General features: G+C 36.3%; 1 protein-coding gene across 2 annotated transcripts in view; it reads left to right on the forward strand.

Annotated features, from left to right (window-relative positions):
• The first annotated feature begins 22 nt into the window (after positions 1-22).
• Positions 23-19,742, forward strand: part of PCGF5 (polycomb group ring finger 5) — a 33,699-nt gene continuing 13,979 nt past the window's right edge. For both annotated transcript variants that reach the window (XM_068197633.1, XM_068197634.1), the window contains exons 1-6: positions 23-157; positions 9,933-10,029; positions 14,398-14,453; positions 14,573-14,632; positions 17,750-17,898; positions 19,002-19,100. In XM_068197633.1, the coding sequence (XP_068053734.1) occupies positions 46-157; positions 9,933-10,029; positions 14,398-14,453; positions 14,573-14,632; positions 17,750-17,898; positions 19,002-19,100 (573 nt within the window). In that variant the 5' untranslated portion in view covers positions 23-45. The remainder of the gene's footprint in view (positions 158-9,932; positions 10,030-14,397; positions 14,454-14,572; positions 14,633-17,749; positions 17,899-19,001; positions 19,101-19,742) is intronic.

Raw genomic sequence — 19,742 nt, forward strand, 5'->3', positions numbered from 1 at the left:
GCTTCTCTGGCCCCAAGCACTCTGCCAGCATTTCCTGCTCCACGAATGGCTACTCAGAGGAAGCACTTGGTGAAAGATTTCAATCCTCATATCACCTGCTATATCTGTAAAGGCTATCTCATCAAGCCAACTACAGTAACGGAGTGCCTCCATACCTGTAAGTAATACTTTGCAAAATAGTCCCTCCTTCATAAGTTTTTGGGGTTTTTTAATTGTCAGTGTGTTTCATATGACCACTGTGCTTGTTTTTGTTTACTGAATTTTTACATTAAATACTTTGAATTAATCTAGTCTCTTCTGAAATTTCCTAAGCACTGGTCTGCGGTCTGGGTTATCTTGAACTATGTACAGTTCTGTGCTCCACAGTACAAGAGAGATATGGAGCTCCTGGAGCAGCTCCAAAGAGAGTTGATCAAGGATCTGGAGTACCACTCTTACAAGGAAAGTCTGAGGTAGCTAGGCCTATTCAGACTCAGGAAGAGGTGGCTGAGAGGCACCTCATTAAGGTGGGTAAATATCTATGCTGGTTGTTAAGAGGATGGAACCAGGCTCTGCTTGGTGGTGCCAACAATAGAACAAGAGGCAATGGGCAGAAACTGATACACAGGAAATTCCATCTGAACATGAGAAAGAACTTCTTTACTGTATGGGTGACCAAGCACTGGAACAGATTGCCTAGAGAGGATGTGGAGGCTCCCTCATTGGAGATATTCAGGAGCAGTCTGGATGCAATTCTGTGCCATGTGCTTTGGGATGACCCTGCTTGAGCAGAGAGGTTGGACCAGATGACCCACTGGGGTCCATTCCAACCTGACCCATTCTGAGAGGGTATGTCAACTCTGCTGGACACCTGGCAGAATACAGAGACCCTTTTGTTTGCCCTAGGCTAGTTGGTGATTGTGCTGGCTCTAACACCAAACTTATATCACTGTGGCCTGTCTGATCACAGGTGAGATCATTATGTCAGCTGTGCTCTTTTGATGATATAACCATGCTTGAAACTTAAACTAATGTATCTGTTGGCAGTATGTGTGATGGATACCCTAGTTTGGTCAGTAGTGGCCCACATCTCTCTAATGTGTTCCATGGCACAATGCAGAGAAATACTTGAAGGTGGCAAAATATTTACTTTGGAAGTAGATCTCTTTCAATGAAACTGCTCAGGAAAAGTTGTTTAAGTTGTCTTCTGCTCCTACTACATATAAAACGTTGGCATGTATGTATTATGCTCAACATATGAATGGTCCTGTCAAACTCTGTCATCTTACTTTCACAAGCTTATTTACATGCTTGCTTTTTTTACATTTATTTCTGAATAGTCAGTAGTTTCACTGGACCTCCTTTAGAATTTGGCATCTTTCCAAATAACATTTGAAGTCTTCCAAAAGAAGAGTAAGGGGAATTGTATGTCTTATGGCAGATTTCCCTTTTTTAACCTTTAATAAATATCAGTTAAAAGTCTTGTCTTGGCATTTCCTCTAGTTGCTGTGCAGTGTTGTTCTTGCAGTTGTTAATGTCTTCACTGTTAATTTTTACAATTTGGTGTTACTTCCCTACTATATGAAGCACACAGAGAATTAAAACAATGGAAGCCACTGTGCAGCAGGAAAATTATGGCACAGTGGCCATCACAGAAACATGGCAGGATAACTCACACAACTGGAGGGATGCAGTGGATATAAAACCCTCCAGAAGGGATAGGCAAGGAAGGAGACCTGGTGGGGTAGCACAGTGTGTTAGGGAGTATTTTGAGTGTCTAGAATTCAGTGATGGTGATGATAAGAGTTGAGTGTTCATGGGTAAGAATTGGGGGAATGGCCAACAAGTCAGGTACCATGATGGCAGTCTTGTTACAGATGACCTAACCAGAACGAAGAGGTAGATGAAACATTCGAGAAGCAGCTGAGGGAAGTCTCACAATCACTAGCACTTGTTCTAGAGGAATACTTCAATTTAGCAGATGCCTACTGGAAATAGCAGAGAGAAGACAGTCTAGGAGGTTCCTGGAGTGGGTGGAGGATAACTTCTTGTTACAGTTGGTGAGTAAGGCCCTGCTAGACCTGCTGTTTGTGAACAGAGAGGGACTGGTGGGTGATATGAAAGTTGGAGGACGTCTTCGGGCACAGCAGTCACAAAAAGATAGTTTTCAATTCTTGGAAAAGGAAGGAGGGCATTTAGCAGAACCACTTCCCTGAACTTCTGGAGGGCAGATTTTGTAGCCTGGCTGTCCCTTGGGAGGCAGTCCTGAAGGGCTGAAGAGTCCAGGAAGGCTGTATGTGCTTTTAGAAGGAAATCCTAAAGGCACAGGAGCAGGTTGTCCCCATGTGCAGAAAGATGAGATGGCAGGGAAGGTGACCAGCCTGGCTGTACAGAAAGCCTTGTCTGGAACTTAGTAAGAAAAGCAGAGTTTCTGAGTTTGGAAGAAGGGGCAGTCAAACCCAGAAGGACTGCAGGGACACCGTGAAGTTATGAAGAGAGAAAATTGGTCAAAGCCCAACCAGAACTTAATCTGGCTACTGCTGTAATAGACAGTTAATAATGTTTATATAAATACATTATCAAGAAAAGGAATGCTAAGGAAGATCTTCATCCTTCATTGGATACAGGGGGAAAATAGTGACAAAGAATTAGGAAAAGGCTGAGGTACTTAACAGAAATAAATTTATTAGAGAGAGGTAAATATTTTATTATTAAATTATCTTTCCCTTTGAAGAAACTGGAAAAATTCCAGTATTAGCTAATTTTTTATGGTTAAAGTTTAATGAACATTAGCAACTTTTAAAAGGTTGGGGTTAGGGGAATATAGTTACATCAGAAATCAGATTTAAGCAAAAATGTTTTTATTGTGGTATCTTTTTGTTTACATAATTTATTTTTTAATTTACTTTTGGTCCTGTTACAGAACAATAATGGCAGAAGGAGCATTCTCCTCTCAGCAGCATCTGCTCCTTTTGTTCTTTTGTAGTTTGTGAGCTCTTCACTGAGCCAGCTCTGTTACTGCCTAGTTACTAGGTTAGAGCACATGAATTTTACTGAGCTGCCATATAGTTACACAGATCTTCGCACCAAAAAAATACCCAATTTTTGGGTCATTAAGTAGACATTCAGGAAAGAAGGTGGTGTTTCTTTAAAGCAAAGTCTAGTTTCATTTGGCAAAATACAAAGATTACAGTGATGGAAAGGAACATTTAAAACTTGAAAACAGTGGTGATATGCAAATCTTATGTCTGCAAAGGAAAATGTGATAGAAGAATTCAGGAAGGTACTCTGCAAAGTTATCTTGTAGAAAATATTTTTAATTTTTTTTCCAAATACAGGTATGGTACCATTCAGGTATGATTCTTCAGTATGGTCCAAATAGATACCACAGAATACAATGATTTTAACTGTCCTTTGGTATTTGTCTTGTACTTACTAATTGTCATAATTGAAAACAGTGTTGTACAAGTGATCAAAATCTGCAGGTATTAATGGCTGAAGAAGCAGTGTAAATTCATTCGATACTGGGAGTACAATGTATTACTTTGGACAAGATGAAAAGCATGTATTGACATAGATGTTCTCCAATGGTCATAGGGGAACTAATATGATCAGCAGTAACCAAAGCAGGGAATTAGCAGTTGATTTGCATACTCTGTATTGCTGGAAAATATTAAGTCCTGCTCTGAGAAATTAGTGCCTTTTCAGTAAGAAATGTTTCTGCTGGGGCTTTTGAAAATGTTGGACAGAAAACTCCGCTATTTGCTGGGAAACATAAGTGCGACTTGGGTACCAGAAGTGCAAACTTTCCTATCTCTGTTGGAAAGGAAATGGTTATGTTAGTGCAAAATTACTTATTCTGCAAATTCAGAACTTCATTTCTTTTTTGCTACTTTCAACAGAATGGTTTTGTCTTATGGACTGAGACCTTTTTTTCTAGTCTGTTACACAGTTGTCAAGGATAAGAACTACTGATAGAAGCAGGCTAGATGTGAGCTAAAGGGCGTGTCCCATCATCTGTCTCCTGAGTCACTCCATTGTTTAGTACAGTGTGCACTTACAAAATTTGCAAAATAAACTTTCCTCAAGAACATTCTTTAGTATCTTAGAAAATAACAGACTATTTACACAATCATAGAAATGTTGGTTGAAAACATCAACAAACATCTGGAGGTTGTCTAGGCTAACTTCATGCAGGAGGCAGGTTAATTGCCAGCACTCTACCAGGTCAAGCCGTGTCTCTGTGTAGTTGACATTTGAATTTCTAAACACGGAGTCTCCACAGCCTCTCTTAATAACCATTTCCAGTGCTACAGTCTTTATCTAGTTTTTCTGAATGTCCTGCCAAATGTCAACATGTGGCCATTGCTTGTGATGCTATTTGCCATTCCCCAGAAGATGGGCTCTGTCACTCCTGTAACTGCTGTTCAAATGGTACAAGCTATTATTACATCACCTGCCAGCCTATAGCATTATTTGCTTTTGGCAAATTGCTCTTGCCACTTCCTGATTACATTTTTGTCCCTCACATAGCTGGAAATTGACTCCAAGGGACATGATGTAATCTGCCATCTTCCTAGTGAGCTAGAGGAGGCTGTTTAGCTGTACTTCCCTGGGTCATCCTTCCCCTCTTTATTGCAGGTGGGCATAACACACCACCCTTTTCTAGCCATCAGGTACCTCTCATAATCACCCTGATCATGGTGATGAGCTTTCATCTTAGTGAGTCCTACCTGGCCTGTAGATTTATATACATCCGGCCTTTCTCAGTAAGCTTTAACCTGCTGCTCCTTGGCTGTTGATCATCCCTCTCCTTCCCAAATCAAGCTAGTATGCAGGGAGGATCAAGGACTGCCTGTGAAGACCAAGGCAAAAAGATACTGAGGACTTCAAAACTTCCTGTATAAGCTATTCCTGCGTTGTTTCCCTCATTCATTAACAGACATATTTTGTCTAAGCTCCCTTCAGCTACTAACATACTTGCACAATTCCCTTATGTCTCTCTTCAGTTTTAGCTATGGCTGGGCCTTGGCTTTCCTATTTTTGTCTCTAAGTGCCAGAGTAGCGATTTTAGATCCTTTTGTTTCCCATTCTTGTTTCTACTTCTAATATGATCTACTTTTGCATATTAATTAGGGACTATATGCACTAAGCAATTCTTGTGCACTAAGCAGTTCTTCGGACATAATTCCCCGAAGAGTGGACTGTATAGCTCAGCCAGCTCTCTTAAGTCTCTTTCCAATTATAGTCTCCTTGGGAAATCTGATGAGCAGTTGCTTAAACAAGCTGAAGTCCCATCTCCTGAAGTTCAGAGTCCTAACTGTGCTATTTAAGTGTGTATCCTTTCTCAAAGATCCTCGACTCACCTCAAGGCAAGCTGCTCTCTGTGGCTGTTGGCTCTATTCATCACCAGCTTTTCCCTGTTTACAAACAGGAGATCAAAAGGTGCATTACTCCTAGCTGGTCTCCATAATATTTGTGTTAAGAAATTGCCAACCAAGGCAGTCTAGGAGCTTTCAAAAATGTCCTTCCCTGCGGGTTATTTACCAGAGATATAATTTTCAATATTCAGTAATCTTTCAACCAGAGTGGTTTTCAGATTTTGCTAAAAACCTATGCTGTCAAAAGAAGATCCCAAAAAAACTTCACTGCAGCAAAATTTCTCACCCTCAGACAAGCAAGCTGAGCTGCCTTCAGACTTCTTCTCCTGCAGAAACTTTAGTCAATGGCATGTAGCAGGGCCTAAATGTTATTTTTAAATAATTTTCAACACAAAAAGTCATTCTTGGTTATCACATACTGAAATTCTCTCTCCCTTTTAATAGAAGATAATCTAGTGTGACTGTGTCTGGTAGTAGTAATTAAGAGAGGAGCAGTCCCACTTGTATAGTTTCTGGAAAGGATGGTTAAGTGAAGTTTTCTGTCCTGTTTTTAAGCAAACACTTTCCCTAAAACTAAGTACTGTTTTAAAAGCAGGCTTAAGGTAGATAATTAAATACTTTAGTAAACTTACCAAATGACTTGTTGCACCTCTGTGCCATCAGTGAAATGGGTTTGATGTTCCACTAGGTGTGCATATTATGTGCCCTTCATTTGCTCACTGAATCAGAGTGATTAACTTTGAGAGGAAATCCTTGGAAGAATTCAAAGGATGAATTCTAACAAAGAATTTGCACCACAATTAACTAATTAAACGTTATCCCTTAGAATACTTTATTTTAAAAATGCGATATGAAGTTTTATTTTGGTAGCTCATTAACCAACATTTAAACAGTAACCTGAATGGATACATATGTATGTAGATATTCATAAGATATGTACTCTTTTTTGTTTGTTTGTGACATACTGCGCAGTCTTGGCACTTGTATCTGTGTTTTTTCATCTGATTACAAAGATCTGAAAGAATGTGTGAACCAGATATCTCTGTACTGGGAAACAGCATTGTTATGGGTGCCAGCCAATTAGCATATGTCACACAAGTGCTTTTATCAGCCATAGAAAGTCATCTTACATGAGTTTAACTTTTTATTGTGTCTCACCTGAAATGTCATTGTACGACTATGCAATTCAAGTTCTCATTTCACTGGCATGTGTAGCATATACCTCAAAATTCTGCAAACTGTACATTTAGGTTAAGCAGGTTTTTTTTGCCTGTTTGCTGCCCTACCATGACCTACAGTAAAGCAAATGAAACCATATTATTTTGTTAATCTGTACTGGAAGCATTGAAGGGTTTTGGTTTGGAGTTTGTTTTTTTCCCTAAGGTGGTGAATTAACAATATTTGTCATTTAATTGTGTTTAAGGATTCCCTTTTTGCCTACCTTTTTCACCCAATATTTAGATTTCATTCTGTTTTCTGAAACTGCAAAGAGATAGGCTTTGAAAAATGTTCAGTGTTTTATACTGAGAGTAACAGAGGATGATTATACCTATCATATAGGAAAATATTTGGTTGATGATCCCACTAGGAGTATCATGTATCAGTTCATTATTCTTGCATGCTAGAATTTATATGCATTTTTTACCCTTATATTCCTGTTGGTAAATCAAATTTAGTTTTGGTTGGCAAATCCTCATAACACTATAGATCTACATAAGAAAAAGCAAAAGTTAGTTGAGGTTACTTCAGTATTGATTTACAGTTTCAAGGGAGCTTTTATGGTATTGAGCTGGCTGTACAAACACATGATCCAGATCTGTGTGTTTATTGGCATAGAGAAACATCCAAATAGGTCTGGAATAAGGTTCTTGGTTCCTTATTATGTCTTTTCTGTATATGTTCTACTCAAAGATCTTTCCTACACTGGAAATGAAGCTCTTCATTAATTAGGTCCTTTCTTGTACCATGCATGGTTTCCAAGGGTGTTGTCTCCTCTGGAAAACAAAAGGTATAAAGAGAGCCCAAAAATATATTCAGACTGAGGAATTCAGTTCCTTTCCATAGATTGGTTTATATTATAAATATTTCTTCCAATTACATTATTGTGGATATTAGCATGCTTTATCTTTAGCAGTGTTTAGTGTTTGGGAGATTTTATGAAGTCAATTATCTGACTTAAATAAGTGTATTAGTTACTGATCCCATGGCATGGAGTTCTTCTGAATAGTCATAATTTCAGATTTCTTCTAGATGTAAATGAAAGCTATTGCTCAGATAGGCCCTATTTGTCTTTAGTTTGGAAAACAAACAAAAAACCTAGGAAGCCCAAATGTAAAATATCTTTACAAAACAACTCAATGCAGTAAGAACAGTGTCATCTCATCACAAACTTCAAGAATTTCTGACATGACAGGAGCAGAAATCCTGAGAGCAAGTGAAGGGAATTAAATATTCTTAAAAATTTCAGAAAGTTTTTCTAAAATGCAAGGACATTCTTTCAGAAGGAGGCTAATTCTATTGCTTACAGAAAAGAAACCAAATCACTCTGATATTGATATGAAGCCCCTTCTCCTTGTGAAGAATTTTTGTGGTAATTCTCTGAGTCTCTGTTGCAAAAAAAAAAAAAAAAAAAAATCATGTAATGGTTTGGGCTGGAACAGACCCTTAGTTCTGACCCTCCTCCCATGAGCAGGGACACCCTCCACTAGTTCAAGTTGCTCAGAGCCTCATCCAGCCTGGATATTTTCCAAACAAGCGAAGGTTAGAGGTTGAGCTTATCAATTCCAAAATTAATATTGAACAGTTGTAATTACATTTTTACAAATGTTTCCACTTTGTTTATTCTTTATCGTTTTAATTTGGTGTCAAGCTAGAAGGACTCCATAGAGATGCTGCTGTTTATACTAGACAGAAGGCTTACCAAAAACATAAAGACTAACTCCTTCCTTTATTATGGGAGTTAGCAGATGAAACTGCATTGAAAAAGAGTTATCTTTAAGCTCAGTTTCTATGAAGTCAAGTTAGAAGAGGTCTAGAGTAAGCCAAACTCTTCTGTTATCACCTCAGTGACTTTTAGCTGAATTTCCAAATGACAGTAACATTTGGAATTTTTTTACATCTGTGTTAGACTTCACAATTACATCATCATACTTGCTCCTCAGCCCTTTCCCCCCCACACTTCTTAAACTAAGGCTTCCAACTAATGGCATTTCTGAGACAGTGGTGACTGTTAACCTGGAGGTTCATCAGTATTGTCGTCACCCACCCCTAACCCATACACCATCCCCTGACAGAAGCAGTGAATTCAGCACAATAGAGATACCAGGATTAGGAGCTATCTGGTGCTGCAGCTGAAAAGCTTAACTGGCAGAAGAGTTATTTTACAATTCCTTGAGAATCTTGGGCTGTGAGCTTAATGTCTTTAAGTTAGTGATTTAAAACAGCTGGGAAAAACACCTACATCGTGGTTTAATGTGTGTGCATTGTCAGCATCAGCTGATTTTATATAACCCTTCTGAGCATTCTAAGGCAAAGGTAAATAAAGGCTTTGTTTGTTAAAGGAAGTTCAAGATTCCTAGAGTTGTCTTATAATTAGGATTTACCAACTTGTTTAGAGATGTTCATACTTCTTTAAGTAATTGATGAAAAAAATTACAGTGTTTCAGCAGAAAGCATATTGCAGTCACAGCAGTCCATTTATTTTTTCAGTCCATTTACTGATGAATTTGCAGTTCTTATTTCAGTCTAGGTGAATTAATAATAAGAGCGTAGAGTTTATCTCCATCCAGAGCATTTTTGTGCAGTAATAATAGCAGGCATAGTTGTTCTCATCAGCTTGGCTTCCATAATTAATGACATTAAAATCTGTAGTCTGTAATTAATAATTTGAAAGCAACAGTAGTATAGCGCCATGTATACTTTACTTTCAGTTGATTGGTTTTTATATTCACATTGTTGTTTGTTTGGATTTATTGATACTTGCCATGGTCCTGATCCTGATTTTTCATTATAAGGCTCAAATATTAAATGTTGAGTGTACATTCTGTCATTGCTTTGGAAAGCACTGGGTCAAAAGGAAAACACTTTGAACCTGTGTACAATTTCTGTGACCTTTTCTCTTACAGTAAGTATTTAAACCACTATTTTCAGCTGCAAGAAACACCGTGGAGCTGAAGTGATGTGTGTAAGTCATTTTCAGATCAGCTGAGGTGATGGTGGGCTGTGCTGGCTGAAGTTCCCCAGCACACACCTGAGAACCTGTTCTTTAAGGAGGTACAGGCTATGGGCTTCATGTGGTGTGATGCTGGGAGAATTCTAAGTAGCAAAAATATCTCATAATTTAAAGTGCTTGTCCAACCTGTGCTTCTGACCTTGGTTGTCTCAGTGGAGCAGAGCTAACTATGGTTTTGAGGAACAAGAAGGGGATAAGATACATTGTAATTATTTACTTTAAGACAGTACTCTTTTACGTCTGATGTATGAAGTAGCTAGCTACTAGGTATCAGGTCATAATCAAGCAATATTATTTAGATTTTTTCTAAGTGGGTTTTTTTTTTTCCTTCTCTATCTTAGTTTGTAAGACTTGTATTGTTCAACACTTTGAAGACAGCAATGACTGTCCCAGGTGTGGCAACCAAGTGCATGAGACCAATCCACTAGAAATGTTAAGGTAAGAATCTATTGCACAGCATTTGCTGAAAAGGAAGAAGAACAACAAAAAATCTTATTGTCTTTATCCTAAAAGGGCAATAATTGTTTTGCTTATTTGTATAATGCATATATTAACTGTTCTAAGCCATATAAGTTGTCATTTTCCCAGCTCCCACTACATTCTAAATTGATTTTTTTCAGATATAGTAAAAGGAGGAAACAGAAGGGAAAGACACAGAAATACTGCTTCTGTTGTACAAGTTAAAAAAGATTTAGTATCTCTATTAAACAAATAAATGGACCAGATACCTTTTATTCTTTACATGGAATTAAATTCTAGAGGGTTGTTTTTTCAAATTATTTAGGGAATTCCAAACCTCATGGCAACTTTTTCTTTTTAGAGCGACATATAGAAAATGAATCATGTAAAGCAATGTTTTTCAGGGCATAAGTCCAACAGTCTGAATTGAAATATGCTGTAAGATTAATGAAAAGACATTCATGAAAAGAAGTTTTTACATTAAAGAGACCCCTTTTTGAGATTTTTTTATATTGTATTAACACACCTTTTAAAAAACAATTATTTTTCGTGAAATTCTGGATTCACTTTTAGTGATGTTATGTTGAAACAAAGATGACAGGCATCTGATAAGATAGAAAAATAAGGAAATGTCATCATAAGTGGAAGAACTTCATGTTTTCCTGGAGTGATGAAGGCACTCCATGCCCTCACTCCCAACACTACCTCCAGTCCATTCCCCAGTATTATTGTTTTGTAATACTGTTGTGAACTTAAAAGGACTCATATTTACATTAATGCAAATATATAAATTTACATCTGGAATTTACTGGGCTTGGTATAATATTCTGATGCCATTGGTTTTGTTACAATTTGTCATACATTGCTTTGATTTTTGACTGATCCATGTGTGCACAGCCATTCCCAGTTATCTACTGAGATCATAGCTGAGAGAGATTGAATTCAGCAACTGTAAAGGGTGTTATTGGTCTAAGTCTTTGTCGTCTGAATATTTTCTGGAAGAGTAGGGCTGAGCAGGTTTGTGTAGATTATTTTTCTGATTTCCTGACCGTTTCTGAGGTGCTGTGTGAGTCATAACAGAATATGCTATAGGCTACTAATAAGCTGAAAACAAAAGCATTTAGAAATATATTTCTTTTATTCTGATAGGACCGCTTCATATGAGATGAGAAATACATTTTCTGAAACATGTAGTAGATGTTTAGTAAACAAATATTGTCCTTTGAGCAGGAAATTATAGATGGGTGAGGAAAGTTGAGAGCACAAGCCAGAAATGTGGGAAGAGCTATTTCCTGAAATTCCTTTTAGAATCATTTTGGTCTCTTTGCCAAGAAGCTGCATATAGTTAGTAGTTTCCTGGTTGTATTTTATGAACCAACTTTAACATTTGCTAAACTAATAATCAAAAGAGCATGTGAGCCTTGCAATGGAGTTATCTTTCCTGGATGGTCAAGTCTTACACTCTGACCATGGAGATCAGCCCCATTATTGCTAAAGAATGCAGTCATTTTCTGAGAAATTGTGTTGAGCACCACTTAGGAGTTTTAACTAAGATCTCTCAGATAAGCTTTATAAACTACTTCTAAACTCAGTTCTGAGTAACTTCATAACTATGTGAGCTTTTTACATGTATCTCTTAGTTGGCAGCACTTAAGGTCTCTTGTAACTACAAGACTAAGTCTGAAATTCAACACTGAACTCTAAAATGAAAATGTAAGAAGACTGTTAAACTTTAAGAATTTCCTTTACTGATTTAGCAGAATTCTGCATCATCAGTACTCAATAGAGTCTGTATTGATAATGTCATGAAGGCAGGCTTCTTTTTCTCTTGCTAGCATACTCCTGTGCTTGCAATTTTCCTGAGCAATAGCCTTAATTTGGTTCACATTTACTGATAGTTATGAGAGAGTGTTGACCTTGTAACTCATTCAGTATTGTAGAGGAGGTGAAAATAAGATCTATATGAAGCTGACAGAACTGCCTGGTTTTTCTTTCTGTATGTTCTGCTTTGGAGATTTGAAGATAGAAGATGTGGGAATGCAAAGAGGTGTCTGTAAAATATCAATATTCTTTTTTCAGCATTAAGAGGAAGTATTGTAGTAAATGACTGAGACCACCTTTTTCAAGTAGTTTCATTTTGGAATGGGTTTGATATGAGACACAAAAATACAAATCTTTATGTCAGAGTGCTTATATGTGTGGAGTATGGGAACATTGAAAGATGGATCTGAAATTGAGAATCTTGTAATAATGTCATTTTTCCCTAAACTTTTAATTTCCCTGCATTTAAAGATCATATTGGACTTTTTTTTTTCCTTCTCCTTGTCCGAGTATTGATTACTATTTATCCTTTGTAAAGAAAGAAGGTTTTTTTGTTTAGATTTTGGGAAAAAAAAAGTCATTGACTAGAGTGGCTTTCCACTAGGAAGAGTGGGAAGCCACTTCTTGCTTCTAGCACTGTAAATTTGCAAAGTATATTGGATTTTTTTGCTATTTAAGCATCACCAGTGACTTTTGCTTTGGGCCATTGAAAGTAAATTAGAAAGTGCTAAATGGGAATTTTCAAAAATAAATTAAAGAAAACCAGCATGTATTATACCATCCTCAAGAACAGAGGGATTTTTAATTAAGGTAGTGATGTTCTCTTTTGAATTCATTATTTCATTTCTTTTAATGAGTAAATTATGAAGGTTGGAGCTTTCTGACAGTATGAAATGAATTCTGTTTCTAAGCCATGTTCCCACGTTCCCAGTGCTCTGCTGTGAGGACCTCCCAGAAAGCAATACCATGTAGTTCCCTCAGATACTGACAGAGGGGGCTACAAGGTACACCATCTGGGAAGGTAGACCTACATTATCATCTCTCCGAAATCAAGCACTCAGACATCCTACAAATTTAATTTCCCTCTTTTCTGTGAGAAAGTGCTCTCTCCGTGCGGCTTTGTTTTATGGGAAGTATGTTTCACTTGCTGAATTTTTGTAGTTGCTGTCCCCTTAAGAAGAAGCAATTAAAAATGGATTGTGGTTGTAGCTGAAACGTAAATATTTCTGTGGTATGACTGAATCTACTGATGGATACCACAGCGATCTAGTCTCAGAACTTGATGGTTGGGTAATGGGTCTAATTGTAAACTTTGAAGTACAAGTAGAAATTCTGTAAGGAGAACCTTGAATACGCATATATTTATTTTAAGATAATTTTTATCAATTTATATGGATTGTAGGCATTCCTCAACAATAAAAACATTCGGTCTTACTCCTGCTTTGCAACTGTTGGTGAACAAATGACAGAACAGCTGTGGTTTTTTAACAGGCCTATAGTGTACTATTAATACCATGTACACGTGTATTTGCAAATATATATGTGAAGAAACATATTGTTATTGAGATGAAAAAATAGGGCGATTTAAAATATGCCAGATTCTGACTGAAGGTCAAGATTCTTAATTTCCCTATATTATTTAGTATTTTATTTTGTCATGGAGAGGAAGGAAAAGGAAATGGAATGAAAGCCAGAGGAAACGGAAGGATAAGAGATCAGGAGAGGAAGTAGAACTAGAAAGCAGATGATAAACTAAATGGATAGAAGAGTTGGTTAAATTCAGAGAAAAGGAACAAAAAATATTTTAGCTTCAGCAACAAGGCTAACTGCAGTGTGTACACTGGAAGGGACTGTAATAACTAGTTTTGGCACTAATAGCAGGGTATCAGAGGATATGCCTGTGCTGTGTACTCTCTCCTGGTGTACAACACATGGCAGATTTAAATAGTTCAAATTAACTGTGCTGGGCATTGAGAGCTGTCAAGTCAGAGCAGCATGGATGCACTGTGGTCTTCTTTATCCTGCCAAGACTGCTTTGTCTGTGGTGTGGTAAATAGGGAATAGTCTGTTCAGTTTCTTGTAACAGGCTTATTACCAAAGCACTTCAACACTTAGTATGATAATGGAGTTTATAATTTTCATGTTTACTAATCATGAGCTGGACCTTAAAATTGGATACTACTTTTCCAGTCTGTGTCTTCTAGTAACACTATTGTTTGTCTGTAATACAGATTCAAAAAATAAAAATTTTGGAGTATAATGTTTTTAGCTTTTTTTTTCATTTTTATCTTTATATGTTAAAAAATTAATTCCTTAGTTATTTCTATGATAAATCTATTCAGGAGGTGGTTGAGATAAGCTTTAATGCATGTTGTCTCTCAAGCTAAAATCAGTTGGTTTTGACAGAATTTATTATTTACCAGAAAAGTGCAACTCATTATTCAAAAGCTTTTGTTATTTAAACACTTAAAATACTTGAAATGCTAATATCCATTTAATGTGAAATGTATTTTTTCCCTCTGAAAGGCTGGATAACACCTTAGAGGAAATTATATTTAAGTTGGTGCCTGGACTTCGAGAACGTAAGTTTCTCATTTGGTTTTGGGAACTGCTTGGGTTGGTGGAGGGAATATGGCTCTTTCTAATTATATACCTGGTATTGATTTAAAAATTCACATTACTGTTCTTTGATGTTAACTAGAGGAACTGCAGCGAGAGATTGAATTTTGGAAGAAAAACAAACCTCAAGAAAATGGACAAGGTGATGATTTTTTCCCCTCTCTCATCTCTGTGTTAAGTAACACTGCTTATTAAGACCAGGTTCTTCACTGACACAAGTACATTTTGTTCTTCCTGAATTCAAAGATACTACAGAAACTTGTAGCGAATCTGTGCAAATGTACGGGCCTTCACATACTACTGCTTGTCTGTCAACCAGTTGGTTAACAAGCTCTAGCTGTTTTACCATTATTTTTATTTGCCATTATTTACCATTATTTTATTACCCTAGGCTCTCACTTGCAATGGTCTCACAATTGTCCAGCTGAATTCTTAATTTTCTTAATAGAGCAAGACACAGAATTTTTTTACAGAGTTTTTACAAATTACTTTCTGTTACCAAATTTGACCATCTGTTAAGTAGGAGGTTGTCAAGAATTAGTTATGACAAGCAGTGAAACAGTTTTCCACACATGCTAAATAATTATTTTCTATAGATTCCACAATGCTATTTTGTTTGTTTGTTTGTTTTTTGTTTGGTTTTTTTGGTTTTGTTTTTTTGCCTTGTTTTGTCTCATTTTTTTTTTGTAGTTGACCCATGAACTTTGAAACTCAGTGTTGAGGTGCTAAGCAACGACTACATCCGGCTGGTTTTGTGCCCCTTTAATTTGGCATCAAGATTTTAATACCATAGCCTATTTGATTTTAAATAACTTTTGAAAGACTCTGCTAAGTTAAAAAATAGCTATTTTCAGTAAAGGGTAACTGTCAAGTAAACATCTTATAATATTCTTCTGCATTCATTTCTTTATAATGTCTTCTTTTCAACATCTCATCATTTAATTTTCTTTCTCACAAGTTTTGTTGATTTGCATTTTGGCATACATTGTAAGGGACAGTGTTATTTTCTCTATTACATAAATAAATCATGAACTGCAGAACAGTTTAGATGAAATTATATTAGTTCACTACAGTACACTATGCAGTGTGTACCTGTTCAGTTTTAAAAATACTTAGAAAATATTTTTGTGAGGTATAGATATTTCTTGACTGTTTAGAAAATGGTCTTCTGCTATATACATAGAATGAATCAACAGATAATCTGCAAATCTGTAGAATGTGACTTACTTTTGGCCAACGTATTCTCCTGGTTCTTACCTTCCTCTCCTAATTTCATGATAGACCCAATGGAGGTGAGTTAGTAAGTGTAGTGCGAGCTTGGATTTTTTTTTTTGTGAATGAGAGGAAGGCTCTAACTCACAAATTATCCTTTTGAGTAGCTCTGGATGTATCCAGCTCCATTAGACACTGTAGCCTGGGGCTATGGAACTTTGTCTCTAGGTAGTATCTGTAAGTCTTGACAACTCATTGATACAAATTATGAGCACTTAAGCTATTTTCTGCCACAAACAAGCGTTTAGACTCTTCCCTGGGAAGAAATTATTTGCTGAGGAGAATTTCATTTAGAAGAGACTGTTTCAGTTGTCACTACCATGCCCTGCCATCAGATTCTCACTGTAGTTTAAGAGTCTGTCAGTTATATCCCGTGCCACAGGTTGCAGCACAGTTCCTAGCCTAAGCATCTAAGAGCTGTAAAAAAATCCCAGGACTTAAAATTTTCACATATCAGAAGGAAAAAACCCCAAACAATAAAGCATATCTCAGGCATTGGTGACTCCTGTAGGAGAATGGTTACCAGAAAGAATTGATGAATGATGAAATACCACAGTACAGAGAAAAAATACTCATTGGTACTCTCCAGCCTGAAGTGAACAAATGCTTGTGACAGGTGGACTGCACCTGCTTGATTGGAAGAGTTTGCTTGTTTGCTTCCTGGACTTTCAGAAAAAAAAAAAAAAAAAGAAATTGTAGTTTGATACTGTAAATTCTGCTCATAGGAGGATGATAGGAACAAAATATGTGTATGATACACATTCAGCTAAATATGTCAATAGCTAAAAGGGACTTGAGGATAAATCTTTCATAATTATTGAAAATTTTAAAGATGTAAGAGAAAAAAGTAATGAATATAGCTTTAAACTTTTCTTGAATATGTAAACTGAATAAAGGCAACTAATTACTGTGTCTAGAAACTTAGTAATGGCTTGGTGTTTATTAAAGTTTACATTCCATTTTCTCATCTGAACTCTTCTAAATTCCTTTAGAATCTAGTAAGTGTAGGAAAGTAGCAGAACTTGATCTGAAAATTATTTTAAAAACATGAAAACAGCTTATTCAAGTTAATTGTGATAATGTTTTATTCCAATAGAGAGCAGCCTTTGTTTTAAATCAAAATAAGTAAGTTGGGGATACAGAAAAAAAACCCAAATGTATATAATAAGATTATTGTATACTGTACTCTAAATCTGTAAAACTTACTCTATTTTATGGTTATTATTTACATACATTGCAGCCTTATCTAGATGTCTTGCCAGTCTTAGCATTTGAGTGCTCAACTTTGCTAAACCTTGGATAACATTTTGTATGTGATTATGTAGTTTTTATAAACTCTGCTAAAAATACACAGATCTTTCCTCTTATACTTTTTCCTTTTAAAAGGAAATAAGTAAATATATGGCTATTTAGTTGTAAAATCCTTCTGGAGAGAAACACCTGGAGTTCTTACAGTGACCTATTTAGATTTGGTCAAAATCTAAGGTTTAGCTTACCTTGTGATTACATTACAGGAACTTGTCTTCACTGGATTATTGTGACAGTTAATATAAATTGATTAGCCGTGTCACTTTGATATATAAGTGTTGGGATAAGTCATTCTATTGTTTATTTAAAAACATTATTTTTGTCACTGAACTGCTACGCTATATGGTAGGTTTGCATATCTGAGTGATTGTGATGCATGCACAGTTGCAGGGTTTTAATTATTGGACATATCAGAAGTAGACAGCCATACTCAATATAGTCCATCAACTAATTATTTTATGTTCCATAGAAATCTGTTGTTTACATATTGCATTAAAATTAGAGTAGGAAAAATATGTTGCTAGAGGTCTTTAAGTTGGTCAGTTTAAGAATGCACTGAATTAAAATTTTGTAAAGTTAATGTGAAGAAACATTATGGCTTATGAAGATGCCTTTTTTCATTAAATATGTGATTTTTAATTACTTTATACTTAAATAATATGATCTTCATATTTTACAGATGAAAGTCCAAAAGCTGATAAACCCAAAGTAGATGAGGAGTGTGATGAAAATGAAGAAGATAAAGACTATCACAGGAGTGACCCACAGATTGCAATCTGCCTCGACTGTTTACGCAACAATGGGCAGTCAGGAGATAATGTCGTCAAAGTGAGTAGCAAACAGGCTGTGCTGTAGTTACTGATGACACAGTAGCATCTTACAGGAATAAAATCGTTTTATAACCATTAAAAATAAACCTGAATGTAGTGACCTGTTCCCACTTCCACTTTAGTCCTTTCCTTTGAGGCATTTCAGTGCATCTTTGGAATGTTGGGAAAAATACAGTTCTATACAGAAAGCCATCTGTGGCAGTGGAATTTTTGTTTGTGTGTGGATTATAGTTTTGTAGTCTACAGCCTTTATCGTATATAACTGCATTACACAGCAGATTACAGCACACCACAGAAGTATTTATAAAGTTAGCTGTAGGTGAGCTGCCTCACACCTTCCGAATTACTATCTTAACACGTCAGAATGAACCTGCTTATCATATATGAGGTGCCCTGAATGACTGGGATCCAGATCTTCTGAGCTGTAGACCTGATTCTGACCCTGATGTGTTGTCTGTGGCCTTGGGGAGATCACTTCAGTCTGCAAAATGTATGGAGTAATACCTACCAATTGCTGTTTTAAGAATTAGGGATATTTGGTTTCTATTCCTGAAGGGGATTACCTAAAATACCGAGTCTACAAGAAAGTCTTTAGAAATCACCTTAGATTTTAACAATGTTTTATTAAATTACAAATAGAAGAATAAAAGGAAAAATATATTTAAGAACTTTTCTAATAAAAGTACTTGTATTTCCTGTGTGTTATGTTACATGTATAACTTTGGAGGTTCTTAACACTTCTAAGAAATGCAACATTTATTTGACCCCCAGCATTACTAACACAAACACATTGATTAATTTAAGTTCTTCTGGGGATTTTGATGGGTTTGGTGGTAGCTGGGTTTTGTTTTTTTTTCTTTCCTCCCTTCTGTATCTTTTAGAAATATCTTTAGAATCAGAGATGGGTCAAATGAACTTGTTTGTCATCTTCTAAGTTTTGAAAACAAGTGAACAAAAACAAACTTGTGGTGTCATTATGAATTAGAAGATAATGCAGTAAAATTGATTACTGGTTGAAAAAATTATCAGTTACAGCTGTTCTTGTGCTAAAGATTGCTCACATTTTCCGGAATTTCTAACGTGCTTTTTCTGTTGCTTTAGGGCTTAATGAAGAAATTTATCCGCTGTTCTACTCGAGTGACCGTGGGAACTATCAAAAAGTTTCTCAGCTTAAAATTAAAACTTCCAAGTTCCTATGAGGTACATGTGAAAGAAAGATGTTTGTATTTTTTTTTCCCTGCAACATAATACATTTTAATGAAATTTAATCATGTTTGAACCTGCTTTCCCTCTTTCCAGGGATACAAGAATTTAGACTGAAGCACAGAGTATTTCTTGCCTGTTCTTCTACAGGAGCCAAAGGCTCCATGCCTGACAGGCCGACTTTAGCACCAGCAGCAGCCTCTTGGCGTTGGTCAGGGGCAGGGCTGAGTTAGGTTTGGTGCACAGGTTATAACTATGCACAGGAGTTTGTCACAGTGACCAGCCTATTTGGTGTCATTTGGTTTTTAATCTGTCTGGTAGCTTAATGGCTTGTGTTACAAAGAATCTGCTTACTTCAAAATTTTGACTTTTTTTTTTTTTTGTCTAAAACCCAGAAAACATTATAGCTCTAAAAATGAAAATACTGTCAAATATTTGCAGTGGCGAGCAGCAGTAAGATGCTATAATACAGTTTAAAGTAGACATTTTTCACACTGAGGTCATTGTTTTTTTCTGTCTTTTGCTTTCAGTTAAGGAATGTCTGTATACTTTGAAGTGCTTTTTTCTTGTAATTTATAGTTCTTTTTAAACTAATTTTTAAAAGTTTCTTTACAATCTATTTTTAAATGAAAATTACTG

Source organism: Anomalospiza imberbis, chromosome 8, assembly GCF_031753505.1.
Source record: "Anomalospiza imberbis isolate Cuckoo-Finch-1a 21T00152 chromosome 8, ASM3175350v1, whole genome shotgun sequence".
Lineage (NCBI taxonomy): Eukaryota > Metazoa > Chordata > Aves > Passeriformes > Viduidae > Anomalospiza > Anomalospiza imberbis.